The 20,678-nt window shown below is 38.8% G+C and overlaps 1 protein-coding gene across 1 annotated transcript in view; it reads left to right on the forward strand.

Annotated features, from left to right (window-relative positions):
• The window catches only part of POU6F2 (POU class 6 homeobox 2), a 312,117-nt gene that overhangs the window by 246,825 nt on the left and 44,614 nt on the right, over positions 1-20,678 (forward strand). The window contains exon 6 of the mRNA XM_059819000.1: positions 9,246-9,392. Within this exon, the coding sequence (XP_059674983.1) occupies positions 9,246-9,392 (147 nt within the window). The remainder of the gene's footprint in view (positions 1-9,245; positions 9,393-20,678) is intronic.

Consider the following 20,678-nt stretch of genomic DNA (forward strand, 5'->3'; position numbering starts at 1 on the left):
GTCAGTCCTGTGTCAGCTAGTGTCTGCTTCTATGTTTACAGTCAAATTAAGCCTTCCAAAGGTGAACGTGGCAGGAGGCTGCTACCATCTGAGATGCAACATGCTCACGTAGTGCTGGTGCAAGGAGGGGGGAGCAGGCTCATAAGCGTTCATTGCTCTATCTTTAGAAAAGGAGTAGCAGCAGTAACTTCCCCATTGACACACAGACAGCAAACAGTTGAACAAAGTCCCATTCCCAGTCCATCACTGGGCACTCAGAACTGGACTGAAGTAATAAAACAGTGCCCCAAGGAAAATGTTAACAGTATCCTGCTAAGGGACCCCCAGCATCCTTTTTTGCATGCCCTCTCCCCTCACACAGACTTTGACTCAGACTTTGTTTTAGTGGCTATCACTCACCCCTTATATTGATTTTATTAGAAATGTGGTTTTGACTTCAGGGTTTTTAAACTAAATGCTTCCTTCAACTTCATGCGCACTTCTCAAATCTCAATTTGTATACACAGATTTCAGCAAAACTCAAATGTCTAATTGAAAATCAGTGTCTCAACTGATTTGATATCTCATATATTCTCCATGAATCCTGGAAAACAGAGAACTTCTCAAACACATGGTATCAATTATGGTGTTTGTCGGTTTGACTTTTGGGTGAACTGACGTAACCACAGAGGACGAAATCCTTCCAGCTTTCTAGATACCTGGGTTCAGAACCAGATTTGGATTTTGGACTGACCTGTGTCTTTGCCAGCAATCTTTCCACTGCACTGAGGTGTCATCTGTATTGTTCTTCAACTTCGTATCAGATCAGTGCATCTAGTAAGGTCAAGTTTGGAGCTGAAAGCAGTGAGAAGAAAAATATTCCACATAGATCCAGTTTTAGATCTGATCTCATTCACATTCAAGTCAATGAGACTTCAGTGTAAGCACTTAGCTTGTATGGAAGCAGACATAGTTGGTGATGCTATGACATTACAAGTAAATGAAAGTATCCAGATGTATTTCCAGCTTCAAAAGTGAGGATCTTTGCAGAGCAGTTGGCTTATAATTTTTAGAGAAGCCTTATAATATGTTTTCAGTCAGCGATGTGTCCCTAAGTATTAAGTAAGATTTATTCTTCAAAGGGCAAAAGAGAAGGTCTGTACCTAAAAGTCTGATTTTTAGTATGAATATTCGCATAAACAGTTCCAGGCATGTATACTAAGATTGCATATTATACTTTAAAACAAGACTGTTTCGGAAATATTTTCTCAAACATGAAGCATCATTATCATGGTGTGACCTCACATTGCATTTTTAACATTTATATATGCAAATGGTCATATTTACAGGTGCACATGCCATTCACACATTCAAATTAAAGGCAAATAAATGTTTTAGATTAAGGAGATTAATTTGGTGCATCTCACGGTTGACACGCTTTCTACAGAGGCTACATCACTGAGACCCAAGTGCTGGGCTCTTATCCGAGAAGACAGATGGCAATTTCCTTTTGATAAGAGTTCATTTTTTTAGCAGCAAGGGAGCCCTGAAGTAACCATTTTTCTTGTGGGGAAAGCATCTTTCAGAAGCCAGATAAATCATTCTAAAACAGACAAACACAGGAACCGAGGAACTAATCAACCTGAAATGAGCTGAGTTGCGGCCCCTTTCAGAAAGTTTAGGAGATGCTCTTTGCTTTCATTCTTGCTACACATGGGAACTACTTCAGAAAATCAGAGAATTCAGATAAATCTATCAATAATCTTTCCTCTTTTATGAGCACCGATACAATTTACGATTAGTAGCGATGCAAAATTTCATCAAGTCAGATGAGGTGGTTTGTTTACAGTAAGTTTACATCATGCATAAAATAAACAGTTGTAGATATTTTAAAGACTGCATAAACATAAAGGTAACTAACCAGATTAAACCAGGATGGCTCTGTTTAATTAAAACCTGGAACATTGTGTGCCAGCTTATATGGATCTGGAACATTTCATACTTCTAAGTTATACATGTGGACAGCCAGGAACCCACAGGACTGGAGTCTGTGGATAGTCTATAAGTAATGACCTGCTGCTAAAGGAGTCAGTCAGCTACTCTTTGTAGTTAGTTATATTTAAATGTATTAAATAGTAGTTAGTTATATTTAAATGTATTAAATATATATAAATATATTCTCTCTTCTTTTTGGTAAACACAGAAGACCCAGCCTCAGACATGCTGACACCTTCAATTTAGTTTATCTTGTAGGATTAGACCCAAACAGGATCCCTTTTCTCTAGTTTCCTTTCCTCTCTTCTCTATCTGTCACTAATAGAGAAGAAACGAAAATGGCTAGGGTGGTTTCCACTCTCTCCTTGCCTGTGCCCTAATGTGTTCTTCATCATTCATGTCTCCAGTAGTTTGGTCCTAGAGATCTGGGAACAATGTCTGCTCTTTATTCGCTTTGCCATGGTTCTATTAAAAATATGACTGTTTTTATTTTGTAAATTGTTATTGTAGTTTTTTAGACTGGTTCCAATTTGACCAGCAGCACCTTGTTTACAAAGATACTGTGAGAAATTTTGCGCATCCTCCTCTATCCATGTCATATCAAGGCGTACATGAGCACTGCATGCTTCTCATCACCTCAGGTCGCGTCACTTTGCATTGAATCAAGTCATGTCGCATCACTGATACCACTATCAGTACTTATTCCTGATAGAAAATTCAGCATAGATTTAGACAGCAAATAGCTCAGCCACAATAAATGTATATAATGAGCAGATTAAGTATCTGTGAGAACCAGCTATTTTAAGTGTCCCTGGCAAGTCGGTGCTTTCAGATACTCCAGTATCCTTGCTTCTGCACTGTATTCTGCACATAAATATCTGATATATGTGCATATACTAAAATGTCTGTCTAAGCAGCCTGTTTGGAACTCTTACCATCTACAACCATTTGCAACTGTAGACCTGTGCAGTTTTGAAATAACCAGGCATTATTGGGTGGGTCTGGATATTGTAACTACGTTGTATAGTTTATAGGTTGATCATATCCCAGCACTGCACAAGTAACAAGTGTTGACAGATTTTATTTTTTTTTCATAATTCGGGATTTGCTTCAAACATTTGCCTGCTGGGGCATGTTTTCAAAGAGTTATGCATGATTAGGCTCTATGACAGCCATTTTATTAGACAATTTACCCTGTTGTTCATTTATAAAAGTTAAATGTTGTAATTATCCTATTACATAAACTAAAAAGAAGGGAGGGGAGGGTCAAAATAAAAAAAAAGTCTCTAAAACATACAGGGTTTCCAAAATGTTTGATCATAGTATCCTTTTGGATAAAATTATCTTCTTTTGTTTGATGTTACCTCTGTATTCTCTCTCAGCTTTCTTGGGATCTGCATGTTCACAAGTTTCTTGAAAATTTGACTTATTTTTGCTTAAGACCCTAAAAAATAAATTAAACCAGCAGAGCTCAGGCAGCCATAGTTGAAAAATTTGGCTGCAAAATTCTATATAAATGCTAAGTGCTCTCCTTATTGTTGATTATTACAAACATTTATTTGGCACTCATCCCTGTGGTATCTAGGTGCTTTCCCAGGATTAAGTTGAAGCAGTCTTTCTAGTGTCTTTTCTAAAATTCCTTCAGGGATTAATACAGGTCCAAGGGAGCTATCAACTGGTATAAGGTATATATGCGTACTGAAAGTAATTAGGAATATAAACATTAATACTATGTAAAGAATTTGCCAGAAGAGCCACTAGGGACTTCCAGGGAAACTGTACTTCTGCATCAATTTGTTTATGTTTCGAAACCAAGCATATGGGTATCCGGGTTGGAATGCTCTGCTTCCATGTCTTCAAGGTATTGAAGACACTATCATGTTGTTGTTCTTCAATATAGTCTACAGTTACTGGAATGGGATGGTGTGGTGGGTTAGCTTTGGCTAACAGCCACATGCCCAGCCAGCCACTCGCTCACTGCCTCAGTGGGATGAGGGATAGGACAGGATGAGAAAGCTCATGGGTCAAGATAGAGAGGCTGCTTACCAGGCACTGTTGTGGGCAAAACAGACTCAACTTGGGGATAATAAATTTATTGCCAATTAAAATAGATTCAGGTAGTGAAAAACAAGAAGGCAAATATTAAAACAACATCTTTCCTCCCCCCTCTCCCAGACTCAACTTCATTCCTTCACTCCCGACTCCTTTACCCCCCGCAGTGGTGCAGGGGGCATGGGGGGCTGTGGTCAGTCCAGATGAGTTCCTCTCTGCTATTCCTTCCTCTTCACACTTTTGCCCTGCTGTTGCATGGGCTCTCCACGGGTCACAGTTCTCATCGGGAAATACCCATCTGCTCCAGCTCCAAGGGATACTGTGGGGATACCTGCTCTGCTGTGGAGCACCTCCTCCTCCTCCTTTCTCTGACCTTGGTGTTCCCTTGTTGTTTTCACTCTTTTTTTCCCCTCCTTCTCTGCACCTCCCCAGCTACCAACACCTTGCCATCTACACCCAGTACAGATGGTAATGCTGGTCACAGTAATGAAGAAGGTACCAGAATATCCTCAGAGGCTTGTGCTCTGTTTGGAACAGTCTTTTTCCCTTAAGACCGAGTGACTACTGCCCAGAATCTGTCTCACGAGCCACTGTGAAAAAATGGGAATAAAACCCTCTAGATTTTAACGTGTAATTCTTTTATCATCTAAACACAGATAAAATTCACATAGATTCTCAGTTAAAAGTTCCTACAAAAGCAAATGCCACGCTAATGAAAAATTAATTTCTATGATCATTTTTCACATAGTCTGGATAGAAAAGAAAAATGTTATGTGTTTCTGATCGAGAGCCGTTGCTGAATTCTTCTCAACTTTTAGAGTTATTTAAATCAAAGGATGTTTCTGTTTTCCCTTGAAAGGCATTGGTTTAGGCAAACACTCTCAGTAGCTGATCTAGCAGTGTGATGCTCCCTACAGAAACGAATGTCTGAGAACATAAGAGACTGAGGATCTGTCGGTCCCTAATCAAATACACCGCTTTTCTACACTAATGTAATCTCTAGGACATATCCAGAAATGTGATTTTTTTAACAGCCTTCCTGAAAAACACTGATACTCTTTTGTAAAATGAAGTTATGCCTGCTGTTACTCCACAATATGTCCTTCCATTCTCCATTGCTGCATTCAGATAGCATATTGTCGCTCTTAGCCTCTCCCGCAAGTCCTTTAGAAAACACACAAGATCTAACTTTATTCTTATACTGGCACTACATAAAGTGACCTTACCTTTCAGGTTACAGGCCCATTTTTTCATATGATGCTCTGGCATCCTGGAATGTCCTGGCTTTTCATTTCATCAGTCAAACCAGTTGCTTTTCTCTTTATATTTGTTGAATGAGTGACAGTGTAATGAGTAAAACTGACTCTTTGATTTCCAGACCAGGGGAATGAAAGTTCAGTAGGATATGCCCTTTCTAGAGAAAAGTAAAATTACTGTGTAGACTATCAAATCCGATCTTGTATTCAACAATACATGAATGCTTGATCAGTTTCTTACAGCAAGTTCACTGAGATACCAAGTTAGCTTTGGAAAAAAAGAGAGGAAGAGGGTATTCTTCCAGGGAAAAAAAAGTATTTGTGGCTCTCAAGAAAGCTGTTTGCAGCATTGACTCTACCACACTTTTCTTGAAATTGTGCTTTTTGAATACTATTTCTTAAGCCTAGAAACTCTCACTTCACATGTCCCAGTTTTAGGATCTTGTAAGTAGTGCATCTTTCATCCCCCATCATTTTACAAGTTAGTTTTATTTGTGTGAGTTCTGTTTGCTGCAGCGGAATGGCTCCCGCTTTACACTGAGTTAGAGCAGAACAACTTTCATATGCTTTTCCTTTAAAAGTTCAGCTTTGGGAAGTCAGAAAAATGTACTGAAGCTACTCAGTTATTACAAGATTCTTCCTCACAGAGTGTGCTTCCCCATATAATCATGTCATTAGCAGAGGCATCCTTGAGAGGGCTGGCCTGTCACTTTAAACTAAGATCGCTATTACCTGGTGTTATGGCTGGTGTTTTGAGTGGGAGCAGAAATTTGGGCACTGGAATTGACAGCTCCAAAGGTCTCAGCCTTCCAAATTAAATCATTATTTAAATACAGAAACAAAATGGGAAGAGCCTTTTGTGGGATCTCTCATAATACATTTCTAGTATTTCCAATAAGTGTTCTCAGGGATCAAACCTGCACTGAGAAATGGCATAAACCTCTCAAGTCAGAGATTTTATTTGTAAAATAAGAGCAAGATATAATGTGTTAGAAGTTACCTTGGTGTCCAGACATAATGAAATGAGGTGTATTTCTCCATCCCCAATTTGCACACAATATAAAAGGGGTCAATTTAACAGAGTGTAACTTGCAGTCAACAGCTTCCCAAAGCGCTCAAAGAAAAATGCATCTTCTCATTTTTAATCAGACTTATGAATAGATAGGAATGTTTTTATATGCACTTGGAAGTCTCTTACCCTGCGAGTTGGCCCATTCACTGTGATTTTTCCTGGAACATGGTACTACCCAGGGTACCTATGCATATCATAGCCTCTGCCATCATTTTTAATAAGTAGCTTATCTCTGTGATGCAACTAAAAGCAATCCTGAGTGTCTCCAGGGTTTGTTGTAATTAAATTTTATTGTTGTATTTGAAAATGTAAGGTTTTTGAAAACTGGAGCAAGAAAAATGGAAAGGAGGTGATAGTCTGATTTTTAGAAGGTTTTAACTCTTTGTAGTTTCCAGATTCAGAAGCTTACTTATGCTCCCCAAGTAACTGTTCCTATACGCAACTGAAGCCATAAACTATAGCAGCTAGTGTAGTTCATTAGTTGATGTCAGGTAGCTGTGCAAAGATTGTCATTTATAATTCCAGTCAGATGCTGTAGGATCATAGGTGCAGTCATTTGTGGGTGCCTAGTAAGATTGTAGAAGGCCTTTTCTGAACGTCTTACACTTTTGCCGCGGCCCCTTTGTTCTCCAAGTATTTACAGCTACAAGGGAATTACTCCCAGGTCCCAGTGCTGCCCATGAAGTGCTGTGGAGAAAGGCAGGGTTTCCCAGTTTCTCATCTGGATGGTAAAGAATTGTCACTGTTTTGAGCAGAAAACTGACAAGTTTATCTATTCTGTTACCTGGCGTTACACTGCCGTGCTCAGGCACCACCACCACCCCCCAAGGCACTGGGCGTAGTCACCACCCAAACTACATTTGGGCTCACACCTTGTGCAGGCAGTGGAATTGTTTGCACTCCGCATTCAGGGACTGAGCTTCGCCTTGGTCATTGTGCCCTTCTCTGTTCTCTTCACAGCTCATCAAGACTGCTAATCAAGCAGTCATTGCAGTTTCCCATTTTGTGTTTTAGTCCTGCTTGGTTTTCTTGCTGTGGGATGCCATGGACTGGTTTTGGAGATTCATATAACAATTTTTTCCAAATCAAAATATTTCCTCCAACAATGTCATCTTTTCTGTCCAGCATTGCTACTAATCTGTATTTAGTTATTTACTTTACAATTTCTAGTGGGATTGGATGTGCCCAAGGTGCCCCTTTAGGCAACACTTTATATCAAGGTTCCATTTATAAATACTTCATGAAGGGCTAATGAATGATTAATAGATGTTTTAATGTATGACCAATCAATTGTTGTAGATTTCGCAACGTCCAACAGACAAGTAGGTTTCTTATAAGCATAGATTATAACCATATCTGACATCTTCTACCGATGGGCTTCTAAACATCTATAACATACACACTACTCATATCTGTAACATGCTTAAAACATCTACTAATCACTGGTTAATTTTTTATAACCTATTTTGAAGCAGAGCCTGTCTGTGGAGTACCTCTCTTACTGGTGTCTGTGACTCTCCATTTCTATAGGATTGATAATTTACTCATCATCTAAGGACTTAGAGACTAATTTCAGCTCAGCTTTTCTGAGTTAGCTTCAGCATTTTCACCTTGCCCTAAGAAAAAATGTCTTTGCTGTCCCCAGACTTTTTTCCCCTTCAAACTTCTGGCTACTTTACCCTGCTAATGTGCATTTTGCAAGCTCTGCTAAAATGCAATGATTCTTAGGGGGCAAACGCACTCTAAAATACATTTTCACCCTGTTGAACTCAGTTTGTTTGGTTGTTTTCAGGACAGCTGTCCCAGTGATGATGGTTCCCAGCATTGTTCTTAATTTTTTTTTTTTTAGTCTCATCCCTGTGTGCTTGGTTCAAAGTTTGTCCATTCTCAGAAAAGGATCAGAAAATATAAACTTCACAATAATGCAGTGAACAAGCCATCTCCGAGAGGACATTTGGTTCTGACAGAGGAAGACACATTCTGTGTGTCTGATAAGCCCAGGTGTTGATAGGAGTGTTTCTCCCCTAGTCTCCTAAGGTGAAAGCCGTGGGAACAGGCGGCCCAGGGAGGTGGTGGAGTCACCATCACTGGAGGGGTTCAAGGAACGTGTGGACGTGGCACTGCGGGACATGGTTTAGTGGGCATGGTGGGGTTGGGTTGATGGCTGGACTTGATGATCTTACAGGTCTTTTCCAACCTTTGTGATTCTGTGTGATATGGAGCACCCAGGTAGAACCGACTGAAGTGGTCAGTACAACACTTCCTGAAAATTCGGGTCCTGCAATTAATCATTTGCAGTTGAGAAGCAGTAAGTTGTTTAGTAGCATATTTTGCAAATTAATTTTGAATTTTTAGTCGATTTCTACTGAACTTAATCACAGTGTTGAGTCCTCTTCTGTGATTTCTCTAGATGTTGAGACCAATTCTTTAATGATATAAATTAAAAGGATCTGCAGGTTTTTCTCGTTTCTGGGGTCATTAGTAAAATAGTCTCTGTTCTGAATATCCCCAAGTAAATATCCCACTGCCATTCAAATCCAATGCTAATCTTTCACTGATTGCTGTTTACAGCAGGATTAGGCTGCTACACCTGTGGCATTAGCACATTGAACCTAAAGAAACACATCAAGCATAACTCAAAAAAAAAAGATAATAAAGGATAAAAAAAGAGAGTTTTATTCTTCAATATTAACATGGAATTTCCTCTGGCTTTTTAAAAACCATTCATTGTCAAAGACACCAAAGCCTCAGAAATAAGAACCTCTCAAAACTACTCAAGCTCTTGGAGTAGACAGTTTTTTAACCACATTAGCACAATCACTTTTATGTTATCCAGTTAGCACTCTGTGTTTATCAGGGGGTTTACCATGATCTTTTCTTTCTCTTTTCAGCTGGTTAATAATCCACTAGCAAGCCAAGCAGCAGCGGCTGCGGCAGCAGCAGCCATGGGCTCGATAGCAAGCTCCCAGGCCTTTGGCAATGCCCTCTCCAGTCTTCAGGGGGTCACAGGTCAACTCGTCACTAATGCACAAGGACAGGTGAGTAGAAGATGGAGCAAACAGTGAATTCTGATGGCAGGCTGATCTCGGGACAAAAATGAGTTCCGCTTGTATGACAGCAATTTAAAAGCGCACGTATTGAAGATAAATAAATATTGATTTGCCAGACAAGGTAAGAAATGGAAAGTCTGAGAACCGGGAGGAAGTTAGGAGCTGTTAGAAAGTGTTTTCAAGCCAGAAAAGGCTTAGGGGTTGTTTTATTTTAATTTAGCCTTTTGAACAGATCACAATAGTGCAATGATACGGTATTTTAAAAGTCCAGCAACCCTGTGATTCTTAACAAACATAGCAGCTATCTTCTTCCACTTACGCATGCCTAATAACAGACATCTATTGTGAAGTGCTACTGTACTATTAAGACTACACTTTTTTGCAAATTGTAGCATTTCTGTATTACTTCATTCCTAAAAAGGCATTAAATGTTTGAAGTAAAGGAACACTGCTTAAATTGCAATGAAGTAACTGGGATAGATTTAACTGGGTGGTTTACTCATTTGCTGATTAACTAAGTTAAGCAATTTGCAATGAATCTGCCAGTCTGTAATGCAAATTTGGGAGAAACTTCTGCTTTAAAGAGAATTTTCCAAACAGAAACTTGAACAGTGTTTATGGTGTGTCTAAGAGAGAGATTGTGCGTTATCTGCATTTGGGAGCTGTTTATTTGTTATAAACTATTTCAGTTTCAGTCTTAATATGATGCAGAAAGATATGCATCTGAATCCACATATATATATAAATAATTCCATTGACACAGCATGCTTAAGTAGCTTTCAGATTGTGGCCACTGTCATTCTTTATTGCATTTACTAGAACTAAAATTAACACAGCTACTTGTTTCACGTAAAGTCACTGCAACAAATCTGTCAATATAACTTATGACTGGACCTGGTAACTGGGTAATTTGAATGTCGTTATTCTAAATGCTACAAATTGGGCATACAGTGATATCCACAGTGCTTATGTGGATGTTAGGCCCTGGTAAACATTTATTGAAATGATGCAGTTTGGATGATACGTGAATCTGAAGTTTAGTTTCCACTGTTACTGTTTACTACGGGGAAAAAAAAAACACACGAAGAGCAGGTTTTTCCTGCTAATTTTCTATCACCATGTTATTTAATTGGAACAGAGGTGATATTTTTTTATTTTGGCCCATTAAAAATAAAAGACAACACTTTATAGGAGCTGCCTTTTTAACATAACACGTAAACAAAGATGCATCCTGAGCTTCACTATCACTATCCAAGTCCCAGGGAAAAAAAATGCTGACCTTGTTATATTTACTGGGTGGGTGCAGAATTGTTCCATCACTACCCCGAGGGTTGAACGATGGAGCTTGTCAAAGTGAGGCCTTATCTAATGAATCATCTTATCGCAGGTGCACACCACACATATTAAAGGAGGATTGTATGAACAATGTGCCCTCTACAATAACCTTTCAATGTCTACTTTAACCCTTGTTTCAATCCCTTTTCATCAAAGGATCATTTTATGCAGCCAGCTTTAAATGGAGGCTCTCAAAAGCCTATTAAGATTTCTGGAGGGATGGAGTATTGGTTTGGAAGAAAAGTTGGTTATAATACCTATAACTCATAGTCAGATCAGCTCCAACCTAGAAGCCTGCTTGTTTCTGTCTGTGTTCCACAAATGGTGCACAGTTGCCACTCACGTGAGGCACTTGGCACCAAAGATGTTCATTGTAAGAGCTGAAGATATAAACCCGGACTACTTTTTCGATAGTTTTCCCTTTACACGTTCTCCACAGAAAATGTAAGTGAATTGTGGGCATTCATTGTATGTTTAAAAAAAAATACTACTGTGAAGATATCACTGAATGAAACGATAGATTCCCTCAGGCTGAGTTGTTTATTCCACATATAATGTGAAGTCCAATAACTCCACAGGTTGCAGAGAGAGAGAAGAGAAAGAAAGATTCTTCCCTATTGTTGGATAAAATTACAGAATCTATCTGTTTGCCTAGCTCTTTTAAATAAGGGCTGTCTTTTTATTACTTGATTTTACAAATGTTCCTTGGTTTATAATCAGTACTGCAGACCTCACCACAATATAGATAAATATTGATAATTGGTGTGTAATATAACACCCATTTTTATAATACTCAGCATGAACCCATATTGCTTAGAGCACACTTCTGAAGCTATCCGTCTACAAAACAGGACTGTTCAGTGTAGTTAAACTACATTCCAGAAATTAAATTCCATTCCCTGCAGATTAATAAAATTATAGCAACTAAACAAAATTCTTCAAAATTGGGAGTGTAAGTGAATAGTAATCTGGAATATTCCATTTCTGAATGATCTGCTTCAACTCGTTAAGGAAAGAGATTTCCATCATATGTTAAGAATCTGCCCTTTGAAAATTGCCCCTTTCAAAGAATCGCAAGTGTGACATCCAAAATTCACTCCTGCAAATATAAGGCTGGATGACTTACCAGACTGTTTGTACGTGCAATCTTTGTAATTATACGCTGCTTCTGTTATAGAAATTCAGGGCTTGTAAATGTCCATCTGTCTAGCTAAATATATGGTGATCAGTAATCCCTGGAGACATTAAGCTACAGGTCAAATCCAAGATCCTATGGCAAATTTAGGGAAATGATCTTTTAAATGACATATGGCATGGCCTTAATTCCCAACAGTCTAGGAGTTCTTACAATTGCAGTAGCAGAATTAGATATACTAACAATCATTTATATAGCATATTTGTTATTAATTTAATTATTGAAATCACGATTATGGGGTTTTTTTGTTGTTGGTTTTTTTTGCTTTGGATAGCAATATGAACTGTAATACCAGAGCTCCCCAAGACCATTGTAGCAAAGAGATCTAATCCGTTGGAATAATATGATTAGATCACCTGATTAATTTGATATAGTACAGGTAGAGGACTCTAAATCAAATTTTCATTTTCAGAGGTATATTATGAAGAGCTATTGGCCCATGTAACACTGCTTACATTCTGTTTGCCCTCAGCACTTTCCAGGAAGCGTTTGCAGGACTGGGCTTTCATACCTTAAATTTAAAGGCCAAGGTAGCAGAATTGCTAGATTCCACCCTGTCAGTAGATGCACTGATTTCATAGAGAAGCTGTCTATCCGCTCGGCTTCAGCGTGCCCTTATAGTAGGATCCTAGCGCCATTGCTGCGGTTGGATTCTTCAGAGATGTAACAACCAGACATTTCTCTTTTCCGCTCTGTTACTGCAAATGAAAGAAAATATTAGGAGTTTTGAGTGTGTTTTACTATGTCTATTAAGTACATGAAATGTATATTTTGTCTGTTTTCTTAATCTTTCTAAGGAGATGAACCACAGAAATATGGAAGCAAGGTTGATGCTTCTGGTTTCCATAAGTGCTGCCTGCAAGGCAGCTTCCTACTTGGCTAAAACATAGTGCGTAACTGTCATCAGTTGCATTCATGTAAGTCCCTTGACTTCAACAGGATCAAACACATTTTAACTATGGGTACTGAGTAAGTTTAGTTTCTTTTTTGGAAAGACGGGAATTGTCTAATAGGAGAAAAATACATCCTAATTCAGCAAATGCAAAATAACATTTCACCATAAAGAGTAAGAAAGCAGCATGATAAGAGTTGGCATTGTGAACTGTCTTGTGGTTAAAGAGGACAATACCTTGTGGTTAAAGAGGGCAATACCTTCTATTTCCTGGTAGGTTAATAGGAAAACCTAAGTAAGTATGGTGTAATTGTACAGTACGTACTTCAGTTGAACAGTGAATTTAATTGGGATGGCATCAGTGTATCTAAGAATGCCCTTGGAGGAACTCAGGCTTCATTGTGCCCATGCCTTGCTCTTTAGATGTGAAAACCTTCTGTATAGGAAAAACCTTGAGCACAGCTCCACCCGGGCAATTAACAAAAAATAACTAATTTTGGAGAGTTGTAGTCCACAAGTAGCTCAGGAAACTAAATAGAGAGAGAGAGGCATTGTTGATCCAATTAGATAATAGGAGTACTTTGGTTCTCATTATTCTGATGAGAGGGTACACGTTTGCTCTTTGAGCTTCTTGATGGTAAATGGTGCTAATGAGGCCTGATGGATTCCCTGCTCCTAACAAGCCTCTCAGCAGTGCGAGTGATTACAATGGAGATAGATTTGATGGGATGCGCTCCCTTTTGTAGTGTCTCAGCTGCTGACACTCTGCGACATAATCAGGTCACAGAGCCGGTCACAGCCATCAGCAAAAGCCATAGCTCTATCCCTCATTATTAAAGTGCATTATTCAGTTCCAGGCCTTCACAATACTGCCAAAGGCCTTTTTTTCGTCTTCTTTTTTGTTAAGCATCAGTTCTCAAATACAAGGGTTAATAAAATCATCAGCTAAAGAACTAGTAAATTAAAGAAACGGAAATAAAGCACTCCCTTTCAAATTCGTTGGAGGATCACAATTAAATAAGCAGGGAATTTCTCGTCACCACACACTGTACAGTACAATGTAATATGTCATGTGCAATAAAAAGAGGGAATAGGATTTTAAAAAATAGCATTGTCCTCATTGTGGACTGGCTTGGAAAGCACTGAAGTATCTTTCATTCAGAAGGGAATTTCTGACCTCCCAACTATTACATATGTACATGGAGGTACTATTATTTTCACCGTATTCTGTAACTACTTTCTTCTGGCATGGTGAGAATTACTTACAAACTGAGTTTATAACTTCAAGTTTAGCAGCTGTCTTATCTTAGTTAAAGTGGCCAAGGCCACAATCTGGAAAATATAAGATAGGCCACTGTGCTAGGACCACTCCGTTCCCATAGACAAGGCCATTGCCTTCTTTTGGAGGGTGAGTGAATTACAAAATGGTGTGGGAAAAGGCGATCGTAGCATTTTCTTTCTATTCTGATGATACTCAGTTGGGGCTGTCTCCCCTCCAAGAGAAAATACACTTTTTAAATCTAAGGTAGACATTAATGCAGTTTAGTTAAACAAGTGAGAAAAAATGAGTGGAGAGCCCAATTTTATTATCTCTTTATTGATTAACTATTCATTTCAGTTTCATTTCAGCTGTTGATAAGCAGGTTTCAGCTAAATAGAAATAAGATATTCTAATACGAAGTGTGTACCTTTCCAGGGATTTACACTGTTTCTGTTAAATCACTGAAGTCCATATTCAGTGACAATAGTATAATTTTGTGTGTAGATACAACCAAAGGGACTAATGCATTGCGCTTTTTTACCGTCTTGTTCAACTGTACAATTGTTCCTCCTTTTTCTTGCTGGTATGGTATGCTGTGATGAGCAAATGAGTACGTATACACAAAGTTGCTTATAAAACTCGCAGTTCTCTTGAACCACGGATGCAACAATCTCTTGACAGCTACAGGTCAAAGTACAAAGTTAGCACTGTCGAATTAGTATTCCTCTCCAAGAAGTTACGTAGAGACTGGCACGTGCCCTAGGTGTGTTTTTTTTACACTAACTGATAAAATTGGCAGCCATCAATGGGAATGCGAGGTGGGCCTCCTCACGGGACTTAAAAGGAGGATGTTGGCCATTTGTTCATTCTTTTTGTTTCTTTTTTAACTCTCCCAGAAGTTCTAGGAGGCCCGAAGCCCTGTAATGTGTAACAGTCCTCAAAGTCTTTCTGAATATGTGCAATTCCTACTGTTCTCCAGGTGTGCGATGTCCATTAGCCTCTTCCCCTAACAGTTGTTATCATTGCTATGTCTGTTTCAGCTATGCAGCTCTAATACATGCTAACCACTAATGTTTTAGTCCTTACTACAGCTAACAGTGTTCACAAAAACCTAAACAATAATTGTTTAAATAGTGACTACCAACAATGTCTTCCCAGGGCTAGGATTGACAGAAATTTGAGTTGGTGGTATCAGAATGGTACATGTTAAGGAAATTTCATGACAAGCCTGAGATAATAAAAGAGGCACATTTTGAGGGAGAGGCTAGAGGGAAGGATTTTAACAATCAAATAATACTAGCATTTAAAAACATTCCTTGGAAAACCCATTGCCAGGAGAATCTGTTTTGACAGATCTTCATATTAATATATTGAATTTCTGCTGGGTGGAGTCTGACTCTCTATTCCCCCCTTCAAAGTTTCACTGGGCTGAGTACATGTATTTCTGCTGTTTGCAGGAAGAAAAGGGCACATATTATGAGAAAAGGTCAGTTGTAAGTGCAGATTTTTTTTTCCGATGGTTTCCTCTCCCCACAGCTAAACATCAAGGAGGCTATTTGTTTAATTACCTCCCATGTGAATTTGAATCAAAAGACAAATAATTCTTTTAAGATACTTTTGCTGACTGTGTCTTTATTTTACTGTACTATTTATCTAACCTCAATTTTAGCCACAGTGGCATAAATGTAAAAATATATGGAACAAACTCTCAGGTAATGCAAATTGATAGTTTCATTGAAATGGACAGGGGCAGACAGTGAGGCTAACTGCACCAAAACAAGACTGGCTAGTCTGTTCTGTCTATTTTGGGCAGTGATCACTGATAAATGTTGGATATGCCCAATTGTGAATAATTTTGAAATCTGTATCCTCATTTTTTAATTTAGAACAGTTACCATCTGCAACATGGAAAAGATATTCGATTAGCCCCTCATAACAACAAAAAGTTCAGAACACTGTGGTGCCACCATAATTAACAGAGGGAATGTAACTTTCTCACAGGATAAAAAAAAAGATTCAGAAATTAATTATCCAAAGAACCAACCATTGCAAAAATGTTGCAGAAACGCAGTATGACCAACTCACAACCTGCTTGTACAAAGAGGCTGGCTTTAAAGTAGAAGCACCACCACTTCCCTCCAAAGCTCCAGGAAAAGGAGTAGTAGAAAGGAGTAGTTCCAGACTAGCTGATGGGCTGAAATCAAACCTCTAGTAGAGGAAACTAATCTTTCCAAAAAGCTACCAGGACAAGAACGGATATGTTAAATAATATTTGTTGCAAGTAGGAACTTCAAGGGGAACACTGTTATTTGAGAAAAGTGTGGAACTTTTCCTTACCGCAAAACACATACTGGATCACAGCTGAAGTCTCCAATCAGATACTAAGGAAAGGATAATGGTGTATTGAAATCTCTTTCGGCTTGAAAATGATCAGCAGCTGTCCAGAAAGGCCTCCAAAATGTATTTCATCTAGCTTACAACAAATCTTACTTTGAGCTTCACACTTCAGATTTGTAGCCTCTTGCCTGGATCTCTGCCAAGGTACTGTATCTCTGACGTAGAATTTTTTCAGAGGTGCCTAAGTCTTGCTTTCAAAAGCAACTTACATACCTGCAAGAGCCTGAGTTTCCTTCAGTCAGTGTTACGAGTCTTAGTGCTTGAAGGCATGTCTATGCACTGTAATGGAGCATTGCAAGCAAACTCCAAGAGACAGAACATTTATATGTCTCAGAGAATGCCATACTAGCACAGATCTGAGAGCCAAAAACCTTGGTAGTACGGCGTTATGGCTGTACTAATTAATTCTGCTTCTCAACAAGGTGACATAGGATCTAGCTCATTAGTTAGTAGCTCTGGGGTCTTGGTAGCATGCTGCATTATGTGGCGTAAATATACTTTGAAGAGAGCCTTAAAAGCCTGAAGCATTTAGGTACTTTTGAAAATGTTATTCACTAATCTAAATTAATTATTTCAAGTGAGAAATACAGGACATACCTGTCCTTTTGTCATTGCCTTCTTAATCAATTTTGCATGGAGGAGAAAACCAAACTACTAGTTCAGCTTACCTACCATTTTCATGAAAGCTAACTAGTAACTAAAAGAAGCACCTACCACTCCTATAATCTGTTCATCTTAACATCGTGAGGGGTTTATAAGCATGGCAAATTTTCATTGTTATCACCAGTGACACACATCACAGTCAATGAAATCTTCCTGCTCTATGGAGGTTCTTACACTGCTCTCCTTATCATCATATCTTATCACCTTCCAGTAACGCATTAAGAAACATGACTAGTGACTGTCACATATTGGTCTTCCTCCCAGGAGAAGCCTGTAGAATAGAGTTGCATGTTTGATAAGGGCATTTGGTTTTGTCTGTCTTTGTTAGGAATTTTTTTGTTTGTTTCACTTTCCTTTTAAGGTTTTGTTTTCATCTGGATTTTAAAAATCTTTATGAAGGGGTTTCTTAGAGATGCATATGGCTTATATTTGCATATATATGCATAAAGGCAGATACGTACTTAGCTTTTGCAGCAGGAAGTGGTGAAGCTGGAGGTGATAAACCCAGGAATGTTCCTCAACTACTGCTGAATTCATTCCAAGTCCTTGACCTTCCCCTGAAAACACACTCTGCTGTACACAGAGAAGGTTTGACCATTATTATCCTTGAAGACTGAATTTGGCAGTTTTAGCTTTCATCCAGGAGCATTAGGTGGCCATTTAGATTCCTGGGAACCAGACCACAGAACTTGAGAGCAAAGGGAGAAGTTCTTCTAAGTTCACTGAAAATTCTTTAAGATGATGTAAACAAAGTGGTAGACAGAGTTGATGCATGTAGACGGTGCCAAGGAATGTGCTTTCTATATTACTCATGTTTCCCAAGCAGTGTAAGTGTCATGCTCAGGAATATTGCATCACTGCATGCCCTCAGGAGTTGACAAAGTTGAGAATCATTTGAGGCCCCTTTATCATCCAACCAGAGATGATGAAAATCCTGCTGTATGAGAAATTCACATTAGAGCGGAATCCAAGTCTGTTCTTAATTTTGGCTTTCTCCTTTAGACTGTCCTTCTTATGAGGGAATGCTCTGCACATTGGAGTATAGGAAGGCTGTAGGTAAGCAGAGGAAATAGTGGACCGAAGTTGAGAGTTTAAGTTATTTTTCCAGATGTGCCTCTCATTTCGGGGGGGGGGGGGGGGGGGGGGGGCAGGGGGGGATAGATTATAGTTCTTTGTGTAACATAGTGCTTAGTTTTAATTAGATTTTATCTAATTTATCCTGTATATATCAAATGTTTTTTTCCAGTGTCAGAACTTAACTTTCTTCTCAACTGGCATTGATATCAGAAAAAAGAAAACCAAGAAGGGCTATTTGGGCAAAGGGGAAAAAAGCCAGATCACTGTCAAAAGTGGAAGTTAATGTAAAATGAAAAATATTTAAGGTCCTTGACTCACTGGTAAAGCACTGCTGTTGTTTTGGGAAAGTTTGGAATTTCTTAGAAGTCATAAGTCTTCATGCACAAATGAAGGCCATTGGCTTTCTTGTTGGGCTGCAGTCTTGACATCTGTATGTCAGTGTCTTAGAGATACAGGTGAGGAGAGGAAATTCGGGGCTACTGTGTTTGCAGTGCAGTCAGTATTTGTTTCGAAATCTGAAAGGATGAGAAGTCCAGATATTTCAGCAATATCTTGTGAAGATTTTGAAAACAAAAAAAAAAAGTTGTCCCCAAGCAGTCTTCACATAAAGAGGAGAAAATTGTGGAAGTATTTGATTGACTTATTTGATAGTAAGCCAACAACTGAGTTGTATTCCTGCAGTGTTCATAGTGATAACAAGCCAGATGCAGACCCATAGGCTTCTACATGCAGACCCACAAGCTTCCAAGTAGCATGCTGAACAGGAATTGTCCTGTAAGAGGCAGGATTCTCTGTCTTCTGGTTTCAATCTAGAGTATTGCAAAGAATTGTACGATGTCTTTTCCTATGTGTTGCATCTGTGAACAGTGGCAGGGAAAGTTCAAGCAGAAAAAAATCACAGTCCTAACCATGAATGGACACTCAATCTATCTTTCTAAAAGTATATCTCAGTTTGTCATTTTTCTTCAGACACTGACAGCATTAGGCTTCAGTGTGTATGTATGCAAATGGCCCAGATATCAGAAAGAAAAAAAGGACTTTGAAATATCTATGCCAATGTTATTAAATATATATGATTTTTAAAGTACCTTTTTCACTTAAACTTCCTTCTTTGCACATTAATTAAATATTATCTCTAGGATAAGTATCTCTCATGGAAGATTAATGTATTATTGTCACGTAATAATGGAAGAGAATGACAGGATCTCTTTCCTTAAGCACAAAAAAGAATTTATTAATATAAAGAAAACACTCATAGCCCTTGAGCAATTCTCTCTCTGCTTCACAGAGAACCTTTCCTAGTCTCCCCTCGTGTCTAGCTTCATGCTAGAGATTCAAGGAGGCAATAGATATATCCTGCCAGTTTAAAAATCAATCCACCTTTCAGGAGATAATTTAATACCAAGACATGATGTACCCAATATCCAAATATACATTCATTTTAATGTTTGACGCATCAAATACTCTGACATAGCCAGGTTTCAAAATAAATGGTTTGTTTTAGAGGTTGGATATGTCATATTAGCATCCACCCAGCAGATAGAGAAATAGATCAGAGAGTGATCAGGACATCAGGGAGACAGTTTAGAGAGAGATGAGAGAGGCCAGGTACATCTTGTAATGTTAAAAAAAGCTAGCTAGCAAGAAAAAAAATTGTATAAATAGGTCATTGCAGCCCAACTGAAAAAAAGTTTAATTTTAACTTGTTAGTCATCATCTCCAGAGGCCTAATCCACTCCCTTCATTGCAGGCTGTGCATTAAGCTGAGATACGTCTTATTTGATAGCACAGATAGACAGACAGCCTCAAAGAGAAAAGATGATATCAGGCTCATGCAGTGCACTAGCTTTGAGGGGGAATCGGCATCATTTGCCATGCTAAACTTTCCCTCTTCTTTCCTTCTCAGTTCTTTGTATTAGCCTTAGCTTGTTGTCACCTGTCCTGGTTTTGCTCTTTTGGTTTCTTCCATAAGTGGAAGCATAAAACCATGTGGAAAAGGAGTACGGATGAACAGATACCTGGTGCCAATGTCAGTGGCAGATCCCAAGACATCCCAAGGTATCCAATTCCCTCATTCCTGTCCTACTTCCCCTATCTCTACCATTTTCCTTTCCTGACAACAGCTCTTTGCCACACGCCAGATCTGGGATTCAGTTAGTTAAACATAGGTCTTTAGTCCCATTTTTAGATAGCGTACAATACTCCATTAGGCCTCCTGCGGCCAAGTCAGAAAAATGTCTTGTTGCCACATCCTGACAAAATCCTAAAACATTTCAAATAGAGTAGATGTCTACATTTTTTTCAGCTGAATTGCTCCCCACTTACGTGAATGCATGCATGTGTGTACATATACACGTACATAGCTGAACATACGCTTACCCAGACCTTCATCCTCATCTCCTCAGGAAAGATACACGCACCCACAGGGACCCCAGATTACAAATATTTTAATTA

Source organism: Gavia stellata, chromosome 6 (genome assembly GCF_030936135.1).
Source record: "Gavia stellata isolate bGavSte3 chromosome 6, bGavSte3.hap2, whole genome shotgun sequence".
NCBI classification, from domain to species: domain Eukaryota; kingdom Metazoa; phylum Chordata; class Aves; order Gaviiformes; family Gaviidae; genus Gavia; species Gavia stellata.